At 42.7% G+C, this 22,043-nt stretch overlaps 1 protein-coding gene across 1 annotated transcript; it reads right to left on the bottom strand.

The window, feature by feature from the left end:
* Positions 1 to 2,757: 2,757 nt before the first annotated feature.
* On the bottom strand, positions 2,758 to 20,505 carry LOC310773263 (uncharacterized protein; the record flags this gene model as incomplete). The annotated part of the gene is made up of 10 exons (XM_083633148.1): positions 2,758 to 5,720; positions 5,949 to 5,994; positions 10,308 to 10,397; positions 10,741 to 10,830; positions 14,688 to 14,791; positions 15,982 to 16,032; positions 16,163 to 16,285; positions 17,566 to 17,610; positions 18,211 to 18,654; positions 20,262 to 20,505. 10 exons carry the CDS (start codon positions 20,503 to 20,505, stop codon positions 5,704 to 5,706), a joined length of 1,254 nt encoding a protein of 417 aa, XP_083489274.1. The 3' UTR covers positions 2,758 to 5,703.
* Between the last annotated feature and the right edge of the window lie 1,538 nt (positions 20,506 to 22,043).

The following is a 22,043-nucleotide window of genomic DNA, read 5'->3' as shown; positions in this document are numbered from 1 at the left end:
TCCGATACCAGAGCTCATGGCAACTCTCCCACGTAGCTGCAGCCTCCACCTTTACATAGCAGCTGGCTCCTACTGTGACATCATTTAGTATTTGGTTTGGTAATCAATTATCTCATAGCATTAGTTACCTGGATCATAATATTCCACAATATTCAATTAAACAATTGATAAAGGTCATTAGACCAATCCATCAAAACAATTGATCCACTCAAAATTATTAAGATAACATTTCAACAAGTGACAATTAAACACCCATGCCACTTTACCACATTTGGTAAAGTGGGAAATCCTCCAAATATGTATGAGACTAAAATATTTACAAAACTAAGATGCTGCTGAGTTCGCTAACCGCTAACATTACTACCTCACTTCTACTACTACTCATACCACGTTCATGACAACTCAGACCGCCAGAAAAAATGGGTTCCAACCTGTAACAAGTGAATTTGGACGGTCGTCCAGGTCGGAATTACAGATCGGAAATTCGGGTATCATCCAGAGCTCCAGTTTAATAATAATAATAATAATAATAATGGCTTTAATTTATATAGCACACTTTAAAATGTAAAACAAATCTCAAGGTGCTTTACAGTAGCTAAAAGACAAAATAAAAACAAGCTAAAAACAGCTAAAAGCTCAGAGCTAGTAAAAAGCAGAGCAGAACAGGTGGGTTTCAAGGTTCGTTTAAAAACAGCGAGGGATTCAGAGGCCCGAACAGTTCCTGGGAGCTGGTTCCACCGGCGTGGCCCCAGAGTGGAGAAGGCGCGGTCACCCATCGTTGCCAGCTTGGTGCGGGGGACAACAAGCAGGTTGAGGGTGTCGGATCTGAGTGACCGGAAGGGGGGCTTGGGGGGGAGGAGTTCCTGAAGGTAGGTGGGACCAGTGTGGTTGACCGCCTTGTAGACCAGGAGGAGGAGTTTGAAGGTGATGCATTGGTTGATGGGGAGCCAGTGGAGTGAGTGGAGGACAGGGGTGATGTGTTCTGACTTCCGGGTTTAAAATGTATGCAAATAACCACTATAGATGACACTAACAAAGGAAAAGGATGACATTTCGAATTTTGGACAGTCTACACTGACTTCAAGACGGTTGAAATTATTTTTCAGGATGGTTCCTGGGCGGCTGATCGCCGCAATGTCATTTTGCTACTGCTGTTATTATAGAATTCTATTCTCTATCAGTAGTGTAATAAGTTACTAGTCCTATTGTAAAGTAACTTATTACTTTCAAATGAAAGTAACTAGTAATAGTATACATTTTGAAACGAACTTGCCCAACACTGGCTGTAGCTAATGGTGATACAAATAAATCTGAAACTGTAAGCACAAAATCTTGTGAAATAGGGGTCCATGCAGTGGCGATTTTAGTATGACATTTCTGGCGGGGCAGTTTTGTATGATGTGACGTCACCACTCACCATCACACAAAAAGGTATAGCCAATCTAATGTAGGCATATCATGGAGATTTGAGTGCCAGGGGCGCGCACGGCATGGAGCTCGGCGCGTATTTACGCACGGAACGCTGACTTCATATCAGTGATATTGAGCGACCCTCTGCTGCAAACACACTGCTCTGCTCCCTGTTTGTCTTTAGGGGTCCTTGACGTGCAAAAAGATTGAGAACCACTGGCATAGATGACCTTTGACAGGCAAAAAAATCAGTTCTACATTTAACCATATACAATTTGCATGGTTCTGAATACCACATTACCAGCTTTTACCTCTGTCCGACTCCGCCGCGTTGGCATCTCAGTACTCATCCTGAACAACCAAGTAGGAATCTGGGTCGCAGTTGGGGTCTGATTTGGTGTTACCGTGGTTACAGGGGGTTTGGGACAGACTTTTTCAATAGACTCTGGCGTCTCTGAAGCATGGCTGTATAAAAGAAGTGGATAAGGCTCCCCGTCCAGTTTCTCTCCAGCTGCCTCGTAAGGTGCTCTCTCTTCGGTTGAAGTCGATGATTCTCGAGTTGTCTCTTTCTCTGCTTCTTGCCATTTTCTCATAATGGCAAAAGCATCTTCTATTCTCCCAAGCAAGCGATAGCAGCACAAACAAATGCGACTGGATCTCGACTTATCTTTAGACAAAGTTAACCCTAATTCTGTGAGTCGTTCGGAAACACTTTTCTCGTTTGTTACCTTCTTTGGATCAAATATTTTTGCGGTATGCGAAAGAGTGCCGTTTATGCGCAAAGTTATGTTACAAAAACGACAAGAATCGTCTACAGACATGCTCCGTTCGGGTCGTCCGTCCGTCCGTCCAGTGGCTCAGCTGGCTGCGGCTTGATGACGAACGAGTCTTCTTCGGCGCTGTCCTATGTCCGTCATACATGGCTCGTTCTTCTGATTGGTTGAAGTCAACCAGATGGTTCATTACACGTTTATTATCACATCACCTGCCAAGTAGCCTACCTGTCCTTTTCCAAACACTTTCCAAGGACGACTTCCCACGTTTGGTTCTTCTGTGCAACAAACCATCTGGTGCGTGACAGTCATTTTACCCAGAAACTATCTGCACCAAGAAGGGAGGGGGGGGGGGGGGGGTAGTTAACTGAATGACTAGTTCCCCCCTGGAAAGCCAACAAAGCAACGATTCAGATCAAAATAAAAATATTACACCCCCCCCATATGGGGGTTTAACCTACTGTCAAAAAAAGTACTTGTGCATTAACATTTTCTGACAAAATAATGAGGTCATCAGGGGCACTTTGCTCCAAAATAAATGTAATTTATTTTTAACAACAAAGGATTAGAGCATTGATGACTGATGCAAATGAATAAATCCTCAGCTAAAAATTACAGGCAACTTAAAATCACCATAACATCTCACGACCCTAGAGCAGGCCTATTCAACTGGCGGCCCGGGGGCCAAATCCAGCCCGCCAATCAAGTCAGACTGGCCCGCCGACCAGTTCTGAGGAAAGTCCCTCTTTCTCTCCCGCTCTCTCTATATCTGTCTCTCTGCCCCCTCTCTCGATGTCAAAATGATGTCAAACGTCGATGACACAGAGGTTTCATCAGCAGAAAAAAAATAAGTCCTGTTGCTGTTTTTCATCTGTGGATTGATTTTGATGTGTAACTAGTTTTTAATTTCTATTTCTGAAAAGAAAATCGAATTACAAAACAAAATCAAAACATGGACCATGAGGCTATGATTAGGCTACTTTTGCAATGTAGTCAAATCTAAAAAGATGTGGTGGCGCTGATGATAATAATAGCTCATGGAAATGTCCGGCCCGCGGGCCCTTAGCTTTTTAACAATGTGGCCCGTGAACAATATAGTTGAATAGCCCTGCTATAGAGGGTATGCATGTGACGTCAGAGGCAAAAGTCACTGCAGGGTCACGCCCACTGAGTGACAGCTGCCACTCAGTTTAAATGCAGTAAAGTGACGTCTGTGCATATCCTCTATAATTGGAGAGCGGGATGGCGCGGCGCAGCTCAACTGCGCCTGCACGAAGGGCAGGTCAGCTGATGCCCCCCGGCCAGACTACAGCAACGTTTGTCACGTGTAGACACTTGCTGTTGCCTGCTGATCGCTTGGTGCTTGCAGCTTGATTGGCTGTTTTGCTGTATTTCCGTCTTCAATTGGTCGATTTCAAAATGGCCCCTCCTCTAGTCGTTGCCGTCCGCCGCTCGATGCCTTGCAAAGCATGCTGGGATACCTGGCTACGCGTCAAATACAAAATGAACGGGCAGCGGCGACAGTCTGCGTCAAACGTCGTGCAGACGAGGCCTGCGGGCGAGCTGCACATGCGACCGGGTGAGAAGCACGAGCTGCGTCTGCGACCTCGAGGAAAAACCAACGAGGTACGGTAGAAATGACCGATGAGGAGGAGATGGGGAAGGACGAGGCAGAAAGGAACACGCTCCGTTTCTAGTCCTGATAATACCGGTACACTACATTATAAAGCAAAATAATCCCTTTATTTAGAAAAATAAACTCATGACAAAAAATGTTAAGCGGACAAAGTTCCTTGAACTGCCACTTGAGGCTGGCTGCAAAAGCAAGTCCATCCCCATAGACTCCCATGTCAAAATGCCCAACTTTACAGCAGAAACATGTTCATTAGCCGGCTTTGTTCAATGCTCGATTCTGATTGGTCAATCACAGCATTCCTCGGTCTGTTATTTCTGGATAAAAGACCACTGCTACGTGTAGACCGTTGCTATGCACACCATTCTGAAAGACTGGAGGACCACGTCCAGTCATATCAATCTGCTGAATTTTAATCAATTTAACTCATTTGTGACACCCGATGGCAAAAAAGATGATTACCGTAGATTTTTAGTAAGTAGCTGTGTAATAATCGCACTGGACAGCGTGAGACAAACCCCTCCGCTTGGCATCAGGGTCCTGATCACCCTGTCAGGGTTTATTTTGTGACAATAACCGGCTCGCTCTACATTATCCCTTAGAGCCTGGTTCAAAAAATGGTTTTGGTCTCTATGGACAATTTCCCCGTTCATGACAACTGTACAGGGGGTGAATTTTTATCTCAGTCACCCGTTTGCTAAAAGAAGTCTGATTGTATGGAGGTCAATGGGAAAACGACGCTACTTCTCACTTGATTTATTACCTCAGTAAACACTTTCCAAATGAGTCTACTTTATGCTCTCAAGAACTAGTTTCAAGTCTTCTTGAATACAGCATGGCTTTTCTTCCTGCTTTTACTTCCGTGATGTGCAGCCTAAGGTCATGTGACGAGCCCAGGCCCAGAGTTATAGTGACCAGAGCCAGAGAGAGAGAGTAAACAGCTCTTGGTGGATTGTGGAGAAAAACTGGCTCATGAAGTTAAACTTGAGTAAAACATTTTTGACTTTATGTAGGTGGACGGGAATTTCTGTTTCTGGGCTGCAGGGCGTCACGTGACTTGCAATCCAGAGCTTGGCCACCATCTTCACGGACCAGAGCTGTTCCTGGGAGCTTGGTGATGTCACGGTGGCAATGTCCTTATTTGTATACAGTCTGTGGTTGAGAAGGGCGAAAAGATGCCATGGTCATGTGAGAAAGGCTGTATATTATGAGGTGTTTACTGATAGTTCATGTTCCTGTATCCAGGGTAGGAGGTCTGGTCTTGTCCTCCGTAGCCCTGGAACATGTATATTATGAGGTGTTTACTGATAATCCATGTTGCTATATCCAGGTTAGGAGGTCTGGTCTTGTCCTCCGTAGCCCTGGAACATGTATATTATGAGGCATTTACTGATAGTTCATGTTCCTGTATCCAGGTTAGGTCTGGTCTTGTCCTCCGTAGCCCTGGAACATGTATATTATGAGGTGTTTACTGATAATCCATGTTGCTATATCCAGGTTAGGAGGTCTGGTCTTGTCCTCCGTAGCCCTGGAACATGTATATTATGAGGTGTTTACTGATAGTTCATGTTCCTGTATCCAGGTTAGGTCTGGTCTTGTCCTCCGTAGCCCTGGAACATGTATATTATGAGGTGTTTACTGATAATCCATGTTGCTATATCCAGGTTAGGAGGTCTGGCCTTGTCCTCCGTAGCCCTGGAACATGTATATTATGAGGTGTTTACTGATAGTTCATGTTCCTGTATCCAGGGTAGGTCTGGTCTTGTCCTCCATAGCCCTGGAACATGTATATTATGAGGCATTTACTGATAGTTCATGTTCCTGTATCCAGGTTAGGAGGTCTGGTCTTGTCCTCCGTAGTCAAGGTACATGCTGCCCTGCGGGTTCTCACAGGTTTCCAAAATCTGTGGACAGATCACACCAGGATGTGAAGAGGAGATATTTTAATCCATTTTATTTACGCCATTTTCCCATGATAAAGATTTAATGATAATGAGGATTGTGATAATCACTAGATTTTTCCTCTCACAAATGCTATAAACTGAATTTGAAAAAAATAAATATATATATACATATATATATGTGACGACAGTAAGAAGCCAGTCTGTGATAGACTGATTTGATCCATTCACCTGAAAGGTATTGTTTCACCAGGTCCTCACCAGCCTGCTCACACACCTAGGAGCACGCACGCACGCACGCACGCACGCACGCACACACACACACACACACACACACACACACACACACACACACACACACACACACACACACACACACACACACACACACACACACACACACACACACACACACACACACACACACACACACACTTCAGTGTATGTGATCAAGACAGCAGAAATGCAGGAGCTTGAATATAAAAGATGTATTATAAGTAACTGGGACTATGTTCAGAGGACAACAAGAGCAGGCAGGACGGAAGACAAAATGATTAGTCATCTGAATGACACACCATTCAGAACATTTGTTTTTCATACAAAACTCTTCAACCAGATGTATTTGTCTGTGTGTCAACATTGCCATGATATGTATACTATACTATAATATATCATACTATACTATACTATCTATACTATACGCCAGCCACGTTAAGTAAAAAAAAAATCAAAAGAACGTGAATTTCTATTGTTGTGAGATTTTATATTTAACTGATGTCAAAAAACAACAGTAGCGAGCACACTCAAAAATAAAGTTCAATCAAGGTGCAGGGCCACGGCAAAATCTGGAAGAGGAAAAAGGCCAACACTCCAGAATGTCCTTTTAGAGTTGAATAAGGGTTCTGTTGTACAAGCAGGCAGCACTGCTTGTACAACTGCTTGTAAATTATTTTATTACAGAAACGAGTAATGATGGGCTCTAACTCCTAGCGAGCATACAGAAACAACAGCCCTGTATAATGGCTGCGCTACTCTATGACTAGAGAGCCAAAGTGAACGTCACTTCCTGCTTTTCTACCAGCGCGTGAAAAAATATCAATGGCGGTGCATGGAGAGATACGTTACTTTTTTTATCCCGTTTGAATTGTGCCACGGCCCACGGGTACACATGTAACATTTTGTAAATTTAAAAAATAACTATGCATGTCAAGAAAGTTGCAGTTTGTCCTGGCTGAAACTGAAACGTCAGGTTTAGTTTTGTCAATCAATGACATCTCGTGTCGCACATTATACGTCACACCATCAACAACAATGGACTGGGGGGAGAGAGTGAGATGTCACTTACGTGACTGGTTGTGTGTAGTCTTTCTGATTTATAACTTATAGTGCCACAGTTTTACCACAAACTACGACGTTCTCGACTTGCAGAGTTATTTCTTATATTGACAAATGGGATCAAAAAGGTAACTTATCACCACCATTCACATTTTTTCAATGCTGGTACAGGGAGAAAAGCAGGAAGTGACGTTCACTTTGGCTCTTTATAAGCCTTGAACAGGAAGTGATGTTGGGCAGCTGCTACTGCAGGTTAACAACAGCCACAGCACCCCCCCTGCCTGGGAGGACTAAATAATACAGAAATACCGTAGAAGAGTTTCACCACACTATTCTGGCACAAAATATATAAATTCAAGCACTTTCAATGACCCATGTCTATTTTCAAAAGGCCTTGATTCTTTTTCTCAAATTCACAAACTTTGAAGGATTTCAAGGACCAGTGGGAACTCTGTGTATTTGTAGTCAAAGTAATGACAAGAGCAGTGGAAACAAACCCAGGGGACAGTAGTGCCGTTTTCAAACCAAATTAAATTCAGGTAATGTGACACTTTTTTTGTGTTTTCAAACTTACTCAAATGAAGGTCATGTGTTTTCAAACTAAATCAAGTGAAGGTAATGTGAAATGTTCAAACTAAATCAAGTGAAGGTAATGTGAAATGTTCAAACTAAATCAAGTGAAGGTAATGTGAAATGTTCAAACTAAATCAAGTGAAGGTAATGTGAAATGTTCAAACTAAATCAAGTGAAGGTAATGTGAAATGTTCAAACTAAATCAAGTGAAGGTAATGTGAAATGTTCAAACTAAATCAAGTGAAGGTAATGTGAAATGTTCAAACTAAATCAAGCGAAGGTAATGTGAAAAGTTCAAACTAAATCAAGTGAAGGTAATGTGAAATGTTCAAACTAAATCAAGTGAAGGTAATGTGAAATGTGTTAAACTAAATCAAGTGAAGGTAATGTGAAATGTTCAAACTAAATCAAGTGAAGGTAATGTGAAATGTTCAAATTAAACCAAGTGAAGGTAATGTGAAATGTTCAAACTAAATCAAGTGAAGGTAATGTGAAATGTTCAAACTAAATCAAGTGAAGGTAATGTGAAATGTTCAAAGTCAATCAAGTGAAGGTAATGTGAAATGTTCAAACTAAATCAAGTGAAGGTAATGTGAAATGTGTTAAACTAAATCAAGTGAAGGTAATGTGAAATGTTCAAACTCAATCAAGTGAAGGTAATGTGAAATGTTCAAACTAAATCAAGTGAAGGTAATGTGAAATGTGTTAAACTAAATCAAGTGAAGGTAATGTGAAATGTTCAAACTAAATCAAGTGAAGGTAATGTGAAATGTTCAAACTAAATCAAGTGAAGGTCATGTGAAATGTTCAAACTAAATCAAGTGAAGGTAATGTGAAATGTTCAAACTAAATCAAGTGAAGGTAATGTGAAATGTTCAAACTCAATCAAGTGAAGGTAATGTGAAATGTTCAAACTCAATCAAGTGAAGGTAATGTGAAATGTTCAAATTCAATCAAGTGAAGGTAATGTGAAATGTTCAAACTCAATCAAGTGAAGGTAATGTGAAATGTTCAAACTAAATCAAGTGAAGGTAATGTGAAATGTTCAAACTAAATCAAGTGAAGGTAATGTGAAATGTTCAAACTAAATCAAGTGAAGGTAATGTGAAATGTGTTAAACTAAATCAAGTGAAGGTAATGTGAAATGTTCAAACTAAATCAAGTGAAGGTAATGTGAAATGTTCAAACTAAATCAAGTGAAGGTAATGTGAAATGTGTTAAACTAAATCAAGTGAAGGTTAGGGATGGGAATTGATAAGATTTTAGCGATTCCGATTCCATTTTCGATTCTGCTTATCGATCCGATTCCTTATCGATTCTCTTATCGATTCTCATTGGGCAAGGAAAAAAAAAAAGAGTACAAACGGGTTTATTAACATTCATTTTCTTTTATATTATTATCATTATAATTATGTATTCTTATTCAGCTCTGAGATCAGATTGCTCTTTTCAATCCCATACCAAGCAGGGATCAGTGTCTGTTAAACTGGCTTTGTTTGGGGGTTTGTATTTTGGGTTGAGCATCTTTGTCATCTCCCTATAGAAAATATATAGTGGGAATGAATGAAACAGAACTAGTGGTTAGAATGACAACATGCAACTTTGACATTTTACTTTAGCTGGCATGTCAGACAAACTAGCCACTGCTCGGTGACATTCGTTTACCCTCGCCTCGGTCATTTTACTCTTCCCTGCCTGGGTGAATGGAGGGGCTAGAAGTGCGCAGCACAAGAAGTAGGCTACTCGCTGCAGCCTGACCCAGAGCGACTACCAGCCTCTGAACCAGTCTGACTCTGAACGTCATCATCCTCTAAATTAAATGGATGGAAATGGAGTATTGGTGAAATCTGGTTTAAGCAATGAAACAAATGGCACAAACAATAAACACACAATAGCCAGGGTCTGGAGGAGCGCTAACGTTAGCCGCGCTGCTGTTAGCCACGTTATCGTCACTCCGTAGCACATCAGAAACGTGACATTCCTCCAAAATTATTGCATGCTGTGTGGACAAATGTTTCTGCATATTGCTAGTATTTCCCCCCTTTGACGAAATAGAGGTTTTGCAAGCATTGCAAGTGGCACTGTGGTCATCGTTTTGCTTCTGCCTAGACGGTGGCTAGACCGGTGGCTGCGGTCTAAACAAAACAAGGCTGCGTTGCATTGCGTGCGTGTCGCAGCGTGTGATGTCATCGCGCATGGAATCGATAGTGGAATTGTTAAGGATTTTGGCTAACGATTCCAAGGAATTGATCCACTGGGACCCGGTTCTCAACAAGAACCGGTTCTCGATTCCCATCCCTAGTGAAGGTAATGTGAAATGTTCAAACTAAATCAAGTGAAGGTAATGTGAAATGTTCAAACTAAATCAAGTGAAGGTAATGTGAAATGTTCAAACTAAATCAAGTGAAGGTAATGTGAAATGTTCAAACTAAATCAAGTGAAGGTAATGTGAAATGTGTTAAACTAAATCAAGTGAAGGTAATGTGTTTTCTAACTAAATCAAGTGAAGGTAATGTGAAATGTTTTCTAACTAAATAAAGAAGCTAATGTGAAATGTTTTCGAACTCAATCAAGTGAAGGTGATGTGAAATGTTTTCTAACTAAATAAAGTGAGGGTAATGTTAAATGTTTTCAAACTCAATCAAGTGAAGGTAATGTGAAATGTTGAAGAAGCCGACCCACCTGGCGAAAAAACTCCTTTGCAGTGTTTCCTTCGCCCTTCTCGGTCCCGTCCAAGCTGGGGGAGTCCGGACGTCCCTCACTCCCAGAGCCCTGCAGGACAGATTGGTTGCTGAGTCTCAATCTTGTAATAAATAAAACGACAACATAACGACATCAAAGAGCGTGGAAGGAAAGAGACGTCACTCCGGCCATTTTTGGAAACCGAATGCGCCTCGCAGTGGTCAGCTGCGGCAGCGCTGGCCCCTATAATCAGCCTCTCTAAACAGTAACTCAACGGGAGTTGAGTTTCACAAGCTAATGTGAAATGTTTTCAAACTCAATCAAGTGAAGGTGATGTGAAATGTTTTCTAACTAAATAAAGTGAGGGTAATGTTAAATGTTTTCAAACTCAATCAAGTGAAGGTAATGTGAAATGTTGAAGAAGCCGACCCACCTGGCGAAAAAACTCCTTTGCAGTGTTTCCTTCGCCCTTCTCAGTCCCGTCCAAGCTGGGGGAGTCCGGACGTCCCTCACTCCCAGAGCCCTGCAGGACAGATTGGTTGCTGAGTCTCAATCTTGTAAATAAATAAAACGACAACATAACGACATCAAAGAGCGTGGAAGGAAAGAGACGTCACTCCGGCCATTTTTGGAAACCGAATGCGCCTCGCAGTGGTCAGCTGCGGCAGCGCTGGCCCCTATAATCAGCCTCTCTAAACAGTAACTCAACGGGAGAACACTCTAAACTTCGGGGATTCACATCTTTTCCGGGCGTACTGCAAATATTGATTGAAGTGGTGTAGTGCAGGGATGTAAAACAACAACCATATTGTGGAAATTAAGCAAAATGTTTCGTATTTTTGTTTTTGTTTTTTCAAGATAAATAGCTAATGAAAAGGACCGGAGGTTAAAACCACAGCAAGGCACTTCTGACGGAGTGGACGACAGCCGCATTTGCGCAAACTGTTTACAGGTTAGTAGCTTCTTGTTAAGTTTGGATTCTGTCAGTTTTCATTGTCAGTCAGCTTTTTACAGACAGCCGAATTATAGTTGAGGCTTTCCTCCTCTCCCAAACCCGGTCTCGGTCATTAGAACTGGTCAAAACACTATAAAGCAGTTTGTTAAAACTCGCCAATTTCCCTACAAATACAGCTGCCTTGTCAAAGATGTAAAAAAAATGTCAAAGAGCAATATCTGGCTATCTTGGCTCAATTAGGTGTTTTAATTTATGTTTATATGTTGGCATTAAAATTCCATGATTTGACCGTTTCCACTCGAGTCGACTAATTTATAAATGGGTGATTTAGCAATGGGAGTATGTCATGTCTTGTCTCTTTGTTGTTTGAAAAATAAAATTGTTAAATAAAGAGTTAAAAAAAAAATAGCTTAACTGTTCTAGCCAGGTTCAGTCTATCCAGGCCTATCCACTCTACATTTTTGTTCTACAAGTGTTCCAGTTTACAAAGGGAGCAACGCGCGAACACACACACACACACACACACACACACACACACACACACACTCACCCAATCTCTCTTAAATTCTCTCTCTCTCCTTCTCTCCGAGAGAAATTTCCCTGCTGCAGACGGGACACGCCCACACAGTCCGCGGGAGAAAATACACTCTAAAAAATAATTGATTCTCATGAGTTTTGCCATGACTGTCAAACCTAAATTTATATACTTTGCGACGTTCATCATCGTTCAAATTTGGCTGGTGGCTTATTAACATAGGGTCCTGTGATGTGATGAACTCAAAATGCTAAATAATAAAGAAATATTTCTGGTTTCCAGGGACTTTAAATTTACTTGAATGTTTGTTATGGGTATAGATTTATACATGATTGCAAATTCTACATTGACATTTTTTCCCCCCCGATTATAGTCTGGACCATGTCTGCATATACTGTTGTAGTCAGTGAATTTTTCAGCAAATGTAATCAGAATCAGAAAGACTTTAATGATCCCTGGGGGGAAATTGGGACAAATTAATGCAGCTTTATCTATAAGCACACATGGAGCTGATTTTTCATCAATAAATGTGTTTTCTTTAGAAATAAATAAATCAGTAAATTGAATTAGTCAATCTGAACCCATGATTTCAAAGTGCTGTATTTATTTAATAAATGAAATTCAGAATGAACGTTTACATGTTTCTGCTTTGATCCTGCCATTGAATAAATAAGTAAATAGTATAAGTAAATAGAATAGACCAAGATTTGCAATACGCCCGGAAAAGATGTTAATCCTGCAGTTTGTGTTGTCACTGTTGCGCAAATGCGGCTGTCGTCCACTCCGTCAGAAGTGCGTTGCTGTGGTTTTAACCTCGGGTCCTTTTCATTAGCTATTTATCTTGAAAAAACTAAAAAAAAAAAAAAAAATGTTGCTTAATTTCCACAATATGGTTGTTGTTTTACATCCCTGCACTACACCACTTCAATCAATATTTGCAGTACGCCCGGAAAAGATGTGAATCCCCGAAGTTTAGAGTGTTCTCCCGTTGAGTTACTGTTTAGAGAGGCTGATTATAGGGGCCAGCGCTGCCGCAGCTGACCACTGCAAGGTTCTTTTGGCGGTGTCACGTTTCCAAAAATCAAAAATGGCGGAGGCTGCTGGGCGCTGATGTTGCAATGGGGCAATATGGAGCTGCCATTTCTTTCCATAAAAGTTATTTGACGACATCACACAACATAACGACATCCATAACACTTCCTTAACTGTGCGCTCACACCAGTGTTGTAGTCAAGTCACTATATCTCGAGTCTGAGTCGAGTCTGAGTCCCCACCAGTGTTCGAGTCCGAGTCACCAAAGGAGAGTCCAGTCCAAGTCGAGTCCCCATTACCTGAGTCGAGTCCAAGTCATCAAAGTTGAGTCTGCAGGTTTGGAATTTCGTCATTTTAAGGGCAAGGCCAACTGACGTTTGGTGTCACACATTTTTATGGCACAAAGGCCATTGAGTGAAATAAGAGGATTTGGCTTACTTGGCCTCCAAGTAAATAAGTCGCCTTTCCAATAAGAAAAACAGAAAAAGAACTAGAACGGTCGCACCGCGCATATATGCCTCCGCCAACAAGGGAGCAGTCGACATCCATGTCTGTCCAGACTTTGACGTTTGAGCCAAATGTGAAGAAATTCCATCAAGGTTTTACTGAGATATGGCGTTACCGAGCTTGAAAATGGCGTTCGCGAGGTCACAGTGACCTTGAACTTTGACCACCAAAATGTAATCAGTTCATCCTTGAATCCAAGTAGACGTTTGAAGCAAATTAGATGAAATTCCATCAAGGCGTTCCTGAGATATCACGTTAACAAGCATGAAATGAGCGGCCGTGATGTCACAGTGACCTTGAACTTTGACCACGAAAATCTAATCAGTTCATGAGTCCAAGTGGATGTTTGAGGTAAATTCCATGTAAATGCCAACGCGTTTTCTAAAAATCTTGTGAAGATTATCCTGCTGAACCCAAATTCGCGCTCCCATAAACTTTTGTTAACAACAGACCTTATTTGATGCATTTAAGTGAAATCCACATTCTAAAACCCCATAAGACCTTTCCACTTTCGATTTCTGGTTAAGCCTACAAAAATACGTCATCCCTGCGGTACTCTATTACAAAAACTAACAAAACAAAACAAAAAATGGGTTTTATCAATTAGCATGAATGCTCGAGTCCAAGTCACCAGTGCCTCAAGTCCAAGTCACCAGTGCCTCAAGTCCAAGTCACCAGTGCCTCAAGTCCAAGTCACCAGTGCCTCAAGTCCAAGTCACCAGTGCCGGAAACTCAGCTGACGTGTGGACGCTCAACAAGCTTGTCGGCAGACTCAAGTTGGCCACAGCTGAACTTTTCACAGTCAACAGCTAATCAAAACTACTACCTATGTGACTACCAGCCGCTGGTATAGTTTTCATCTTATGAGTGTGTGTGTGTGTGTGTGTGTGTGTGTGTGTGTGTGTGTGTGTGTGTGTGTGTGTCTCATCAACTACCACAGAAGCTGTTTTGGGTACTTTACCAGGTGTTTATGTCTGCCTGTCTGTGGACAGATTTTGTGAAGGCGATAGCATCAGAACCGTGCAAGATGCACTCACCAAACGTTACAGCTGTGTAGTTGACATCAAACTGAAGGCAGATAAGAAAAGGGGTGTGATCCGACCCGTCATTAGACTCTGTGTCTTGTTATAAATGTGTTGTTGAACACCAATAGTGATGCTGTTGTGAAGACGGTGAGAAACAGAGGAACTCTTAAATCAAGCGCTCCCAAGAAAAGCACTCTCCTATCCTGATACAGCACTATTTCTATTTCTCTACTTCGGCAAATCTATAGAAACCTAATCTAGGATTCATTAACATGTTTCCTGGGAGTAATTCAGTGACAATGTTCTTTAACTGAGGCGGTTCTTACCTCAGGCTCAGGACAGGGAGAAGACCGCCTCTTTGCCTTGGAGGGCATGTCCTGTTTCCTCTTCTTCCTCTTTGGCTTGTCAGGAGCTTCGTCCTGTGTGGATCCTAAGTGTTTGGACTACAATTACCAAAATGCTACACTGCCATGACGCAAAAGTTGTGATTCATGCAGGGAATAGTAATGCTGTCAGCTCTGAATAGGGAGAAGCCCGCCAGTGATGCTTGTTCAAGTCAGCATTCAATTATTCCCAAATCGCTTTCAAGTCCTTTCAAAAAGTTCAACAACTTATTTTTTGTGATAATCTATTAATAGGGATGCACCAATTGCAAAATTCACGGCTGATACAAATGTTTAGCATAACAATTTGGCCAATAGCAACTTTTTTATTACCCCTTTCCTGACTGGAGATGAAACGGTATGAAAATTTCATATCACTATTATAGTGACCAAAATGATCACAGTTATCAGTATTATTGCGGTATTGTTAAAATAAGCTGAAAATGTTCAAAAAGTTCTGATACACTCACTGAAATTATTTCACCAAGGCTGTGCGTCTGCATCTGGGAGACTGTTGCTAACTTTAGTTGATGATGGACAGTATTTACTGTGTTTTTCAAAGCACTGTAATCACTGTAACACAATTTTAATGATACTTAATATTTGAAACTGTAATAAAAATGTAAGGAATAATTTTATCGCAGTTTATCATTAAACCGGTTAATGTTTCGTCCCTATTTCTGACAGGGAAACAAACGACATTTTCATTATAAATAAATAACTGAACTGTTTTAAAGTCTTTTGAGCACTTCACACTATTTTTGAATTAGCACAAATTAATTTGTACAAATTTAATTATTAAACAAATAACCTTTAATAAAACCTTTCACATGACAAAGATTATTTTGTGAAAAAAATGTTTCCAAAGCCTTTTTAGCCTGCTATACATACAACTATAATTTTTCAGTACTTATAGCGACTTCTTTTCTTTATGTTACTGTGAATTTACATTAGTCTGCACCTCTTCAAACTTTTTGGGTGTGCTCCACTCTATATACCGTACTTTGAAGTACTTAAAGACAGAAATGATGTGACCCAATGTATCACATGGCTAAATCTCTGCCACTTCAATCGGTGAACAGTAACACCTTTGTGCCAGTAGGCCGAGTGCAGTCAACAATGCCAATATCAGCCAATACCCATACACAGCAGATATATCGGTGCATCCCTATCTATTAACATTGAAGATGGCAGTTTTAAGAGAGTTGACACCCTGCTTTTGTCCTGGCCCACTCACCTGACTTGACAGACTGCTGCTTCCTGCAAAGGGTTAGGGTTGTCCCGGTCCCTGTAATAATAATAATAATTAATTGGATTTGTATAGCGCTTTTCAAGCCACCCAAAGTGCTTTACATATGTAAACACACTGTGTGTGTGTGTGTGTGTGTGTGTGTGAAGGGGGGGAGGGAGGACTCAACTGATCCACCACTGAACCGTGCTTGTTCCTGTAGCGCTCTCTGCATCCATGTTGCTGCCCGTGTTGTCCACTCCTCGAACAGCACTTATACCATCAGGAGTGTCATCCGTATCCTCTGTGTCCTCTGTATAAAAATAAAATTAAAATATCATCATCATCATCATCATTTAGAAATCCTGCACATGATGTGGAAATGGACACTGAAAATTTGCATTGATCATTGACACAAATACAACTGCAGTAAAAATATAAAGCATGAACACCAAAACACACCAAAATACATCTATAAAAACCAGGGTTCCCACACATTCTCATGCATAAAATCTCAAAACTTTTCCATGATTTTTCAAGGATCCATAATAGAATGTCCATTCAATATGAGGCAGTGCCTCTGAATCAATACCAGACATTATTGCTACACTGGGCAAATAGGACACACCTCTTTATATAGGATTTTCCTGCTTTAAAATCACTGCATCACATTACATGGAAACCAGTGGTTAAAGGCGAGGTTCTGGGAGGTGAGTTAAGCACTGGGTGAAACTGAGGAAGAAGACGATGCTAGGTCCAGAATGAATGTCTGTTCAATATCCAACTTAAAACTAACTTCACCGCGCTGCACGGACCACTGATAACGCTGCACCATGTGAACATGAAGTGAAGAAACCTATGTGATAGTAAACAAAACGGTCATGCATCAACATATTAGAGCTACGTTACGTCAACAGCTACAGAAAATATATTTGCGGTTATGTTACATTAAGAAGAAGATTACTCTAACAATTACAGAGTTTAATTACTTTTTTCTAAAACTTTCAAGGATTTTACTAATTCCATGACTTTTCCAGGTCTGGAAAATTAGATTTTGAAATTCCATGACTTTTCCAGGTTTTTTGTGATGGTGGGATCCCTGCAGATCACAGACACTTGCCGTGGATAAACAAACAACTTAACAAACTTAATGCGGGCGTCTGGGTAGTGTAGCGGTAGATTCCCTGCCTACCAACCCAACGCGAGGGCCGTAAGTTCGCACCACCTCCGGCTTGGTCGGGCGTCCATACAGGCATAATTGGCTGTGTCTGCGGGTGGGAAGCCGGGCATGTGTCCTGGTCGCTGCACTAGCGCCTCCTCTGGTCGGTCGGGGCGTCTGTTTGGGGCAGAAGGGAACTGGTGGGAATAGCGTGATCCTCCCACGTGCTATGTCCTACCGGTGAAGCTCCCTGCTGTCAGGTGAAAAGAAGCGGCTGGCAACTGCACGTGTCGGAGGAAGCATGGTGCTAAGTCTACGACTCTCCCCAGATCGGCAGAGGGGGTGGAGCAGCGACTGGGGCAGCAGGGGGAAATTGGCCAAGTACAATTGGGGAGGAAATCAGAAAAAAAAAATGCCTGGCCCTTCTTACCCACCTGACTTGACAGACTGCTCCTTCCGGCATCGCTTTGTCCTGGTCACTATAATAATAATAATAATTGATTGGATTTACAGCATTTTTCAAGGCACCCAAAGCGCTTTACATATCATTGTGTGTGTGTGTGTGTGTGTGTGTGTGTGTGTGTGTGTGTGTGTGTGTGTGTGTGTCAAGTCAAGTCAAGTCAAGTTTATTTATATAGCCCTAATTCACAAGCATGTCTCAGAGGGCTTCACAGAAAGTATGTCTAGCTAATTCTAGCTGACACAACAGTAACAAGAATATACAGAATAAAGATAACATTTGAACAATTGATAATATAGAAAATATAGGAATGAGGGGAGAGCAGAGGAGAGCGCAGGAGAAGGGAGAATAGCAGGGGGAATGTGAGAGAGTGATGGGGTGGGGAGGGTATAGGAGGTGGGGAAGGAGCAAGAGGAGAGAGCAGGAGAGGGGAAGGGAGGGGAGGTGTGGGGGAGAAGAGAGCAGGGGGGGGGGGGGAGGTGGGGAGAGAATGAGCAATATAGACGGAGGAGAGGGGGGGGGGGGGGGGAGAAAATAGGAATGTGGAGGAGGAGAGAAGGAGAGATGGGGGTGCAGGGGAGGGAGAGCCAGGGTAGAGAAGCAGGGGGAGCGACTCAACTCATCCACCACTGATGTGTGCTTGTCCCTGTAGCGCCCTGCATCAGGTCTGCATCAGGTGTCCGGTTGCAGTAACTCTTACGTTGGTTGACCTCTTCCCTTAAAGCCTCACACTCCTGCTTGCTATGATCCTCAGAAATCACCACCTCATCTGGAGTCTGTGGTGACACAGGTTCTTGTGCAGCAGCAGAGGATAGCAGGTTTCTCCCTTTGATGGCTCTTTCATATCTCTTCACATGGCAGCAACTCCATGGCAGCAGCCCAGGCTCTGCTGCCGCATGGCAGCAACCCTGGGCTGGACTGTCACTGGACGGGTCTGCATCAGGTGTCCGGTGTAAAGGGGCAAAGTGGGCTGGACACTCATTGGATGGGTCCGCACCAGGTTCAGATGTCAGGTGTAAAGAAGGGGCAAAGTCTGGATGGTTAGCATCCGAGCTTGGCCGCTCTGGAAGGACACACGCACACGCGCACACACACACACACACACACACACACACACACACACACGCACACGCACTTTTTGACATAGGAAAAGCCTCATTGAGATTAAAAATATCTTTTTCAGTGGCGTCCTGGTCGACAGCTGTACAATTAACTAACATTTGTTAACATTACAGACAGGCAACATGCAACAGATTAAAAGTTGCGAATCGCAAGAGTGATTATAAAAAATCACTCCTATCCAGAGTAGGGAGACAGCTTTGCCTCCAGTGAGTTGAGTTTTGGCTGCTTCATGGCTAGCCCCAGAAGTGAGTGACCCTAGTACTGTACTCCATATATTATAATTAATATACTCATGCAGTAGTTAAGAGTCACATAGCGTTCCAATAGGCAATAGGGGGGAAAGGCTGTTCAAAATGCTCTCCTACCCATCTCCCTACCCTAGTCCTCCTACGGAAGCCAGTAATTTACTTTCCCCTTTATTGCCTATAGATGGGACGAATCAGCGTGATGTCACTTGACACCCAGGAATGCGCAACCCCGCAGGAGTTAATAGTATGAGTTGTGCCAAACAAACATTAATATCTCAAAAACTATACATCACATCGCTTATATTTTGACATTCTGAGTGAGAGCAGAAGTAGCTCAAGGGTTTGATGTATAACATGTTGTGTTAAACGTGTGTGTGAACTGTCACAGTTTTTAAAATGTAAACAAGAGTTCGACGGCTAGAGTCAGACACACAAGCCTCGCGTCACTTGGGCTCCATAGGGATCCATTGCTGTTGCCACCCAGTGACGCGGTTTGTTTACCAAAATGCTGCTCGGCTGACCCCTCCTATAGACCAAATCACCGTGACGTCACCATGTAAACACCATTTACTTCCGGGTACCCGATTGGGAAGGCGGTAGGTTTAAATTTGCGTAGATGCCAACGGCCATAAAACACCAAAAAGAAGAAGTTGCCAAATAAGAAATTATGACAGCCCAGTAATAGTCTCTTCTGTGAGGGGTCCTATGGCATTATCAACATCAACTAACTTCTGATGTCCTCGACTAAGACTCAATGTCTTTTTATTTATTTATTTTCACACACACAGACACACACACACACTCTCTCTCTCTCTCTCTCTCTAGCTAGCTAAAGCTCTAGCCTAGGTTAGTTGTTGTGTTGCTACTTAGCCTAGCACAACACCAACACCACCAAAATGGGGTCCACCCGCTATGCCGACCACCCGCAATGCCGACCTTAGGTTTAGGCGTGGGGGTGGGAGAGGTTAGGTTTTGGGTTAGGGTCTGGGGGAGGTTAGGTTTAGGCATGGCATGGGGGGAGGTTAGGTTTGGCGTGGGGGCTGGGAGAGGTTAGGTTTTGGGTTAGGGTCTGGGGGAGGTTAGGTTTAGGCATGGGGGGAGGTTAAGTTTGGCGTGGGGGCTGGGAGAGGTATAGCTCCACCGACACGCTGCACGCCGCCTCGCTCAGCTGGTTCTGCTTGTGGGCTATCGGCATTGCGACCTGTCGGCACTGCGGCCTGTCGGCACATAGACGCGGCACCCTCAAAATAACTTCGTGTCTTTGATCATGAAAATTAAGAAATTAGACAAAAAAGCTTACGTGTCACAAAATGCCTCCCACAAATTCTGGTATTGAGACTTGGCTCCCAGGTCTTCGCAGCCAGCTTGTCTTTCTTCTTACTGGTAACGTTAGCGTTAGCTGTAAGCCTCTGCAGCCGAATACGCCGAATCCAGAGTTCTCTTTGCTCATGTTTGCCCTTTGCATTGGGAATTCTGAATAATCCAAATCTTGACCCGCTCTTTATGGTTACTGGACACCCAACAACACAACACGAACGAACCATTTTTGTCTTATTTGTCTTCAACACGTCAGTTTGTGTCGTTCACCGCCATTATGATGTGTTGACCCCGGGGGTACCCGGAAGTAAATACTGCACGAGCAATATACGGACTGGAGTACACTGGCTGGGTCACTTCTGGGGCTACTTCATGGCGTGAGTCAGTCTGATATGAGGCTAGACAGCGCGCTTGTAGACACGATACCAGAGATGCTTTAACTTTAGTTAGATTGTTTAAATCACCTACAATTCCGTTGTTACTGTATGTTTTGACTTTACTGTTACAAGACGCACAACAATTGCTAGCACAGTGTGTAGGGGGGTCTCGATTCAGTAGGATTTATTTTCACTAACGTTACATTAAAACTACAGGCTACAGCCATTATCAAACAAATACATGACTAGAAAATAAAGAATTTAACTTACTTGAGATAAAATGATCTCCACAAACTCGGTCGTGCTCTTTTGGTTGCCAATCTTTTCTCCTCACCAAGTTTTGAATCCAAAGACTCCTTTGGTGGGACACACTTTTTAAAGCAGGGAAACGAAAAAATCCTACATGGCAGCCAGGCTTACAACGTGTCTTACATCCCCACACAGCACAAGTTTTAGGCATGATAGCGTTGTTTTTGTCTCCGTGTATGCAGACCATAGATGCAGAGACCTCGGCATATATTATTCGTTATTGACGGCTGCGGCTTGATGACGAGTCTTTTCGGCGCTGTCATATTACGTCATACATCGTTCATTCTTCTGATTGGTTACCACCTGACACCGACACTTGTCCTTACACTTTTCCATGGACGACCTGGACACATCCAAGGTTCTCCTGTGTAAACATTGACAGTAAATAGTCCCAAACAACCAGAAATCTTTTAAGTGAGTTGGTCCTCAGGAACCTGAGTCTCTCCATCCATATAACAGAGATCATATCCGCCAAGAGGATCACAATGGATCAAGAGGATCACAATGGAAATAAGCCTTTGGCTTTATTGTGTACTTAATCCTCAGCATGTGTTAATGTATGTAAACTGTCTTCATTTGAAGCTTTTTTTATGTGGATTTTACATTGTGTCAAATAAACTACTCCCACTGCTGAAAAGAGGGTGGAGAGGGGGACTTCCACTCCTGCAGAATTTGTTTCCTAGCAACGATTACTGATCAGTCTTGTCACAATGCCCCCTTGTGTGTGTGTTGCTCACTAAATGTTATTGCATCAGTGATGTCACAATGCCTCCTTGTGTGTGCCCCATTATGATATAACTGTTGACATCGTCAGTGTGTGCCCCCCATGACATCACTGATCACATGATCAGTCTTGTCACAATGCCTCCTTGTGTGTGTGTGTGCCCTTATGACATCACTGATGATGTCGGATAGGGACGGCTTTAGCTAAGGAGGTAGAGCGGGTCGGCCAATGACGCAAGGGTTGGCGGCTCGATCCCCGCTCCCTCCCAGCTGCTGTCGTTGTGTCCTTGGGCAAGACACTTAACCCTCCTTGCTCCCAATGGTGTGTAGGCACCCTGCGTGGCAGCCTGCCGCCA

The sequence above is a fragment of the Poromitra crassiceps genome, assembly GCF_964638095.1.
Source record: "Poromitra crassiceps genome assembly, chromosome: 3".
NCBI classification, from domain to species: domain Eukaryota; kingdom Metazoa; phylum Chordata; class Actinopteri; order Beryciformes; family Melamphaidae; genus Poromitra; species Poromitra crassiceps.
Note: the sequence above shows the minus strand (reverse complement) of the source record. Positions and strands in the feature narration are given on the sequence as shown.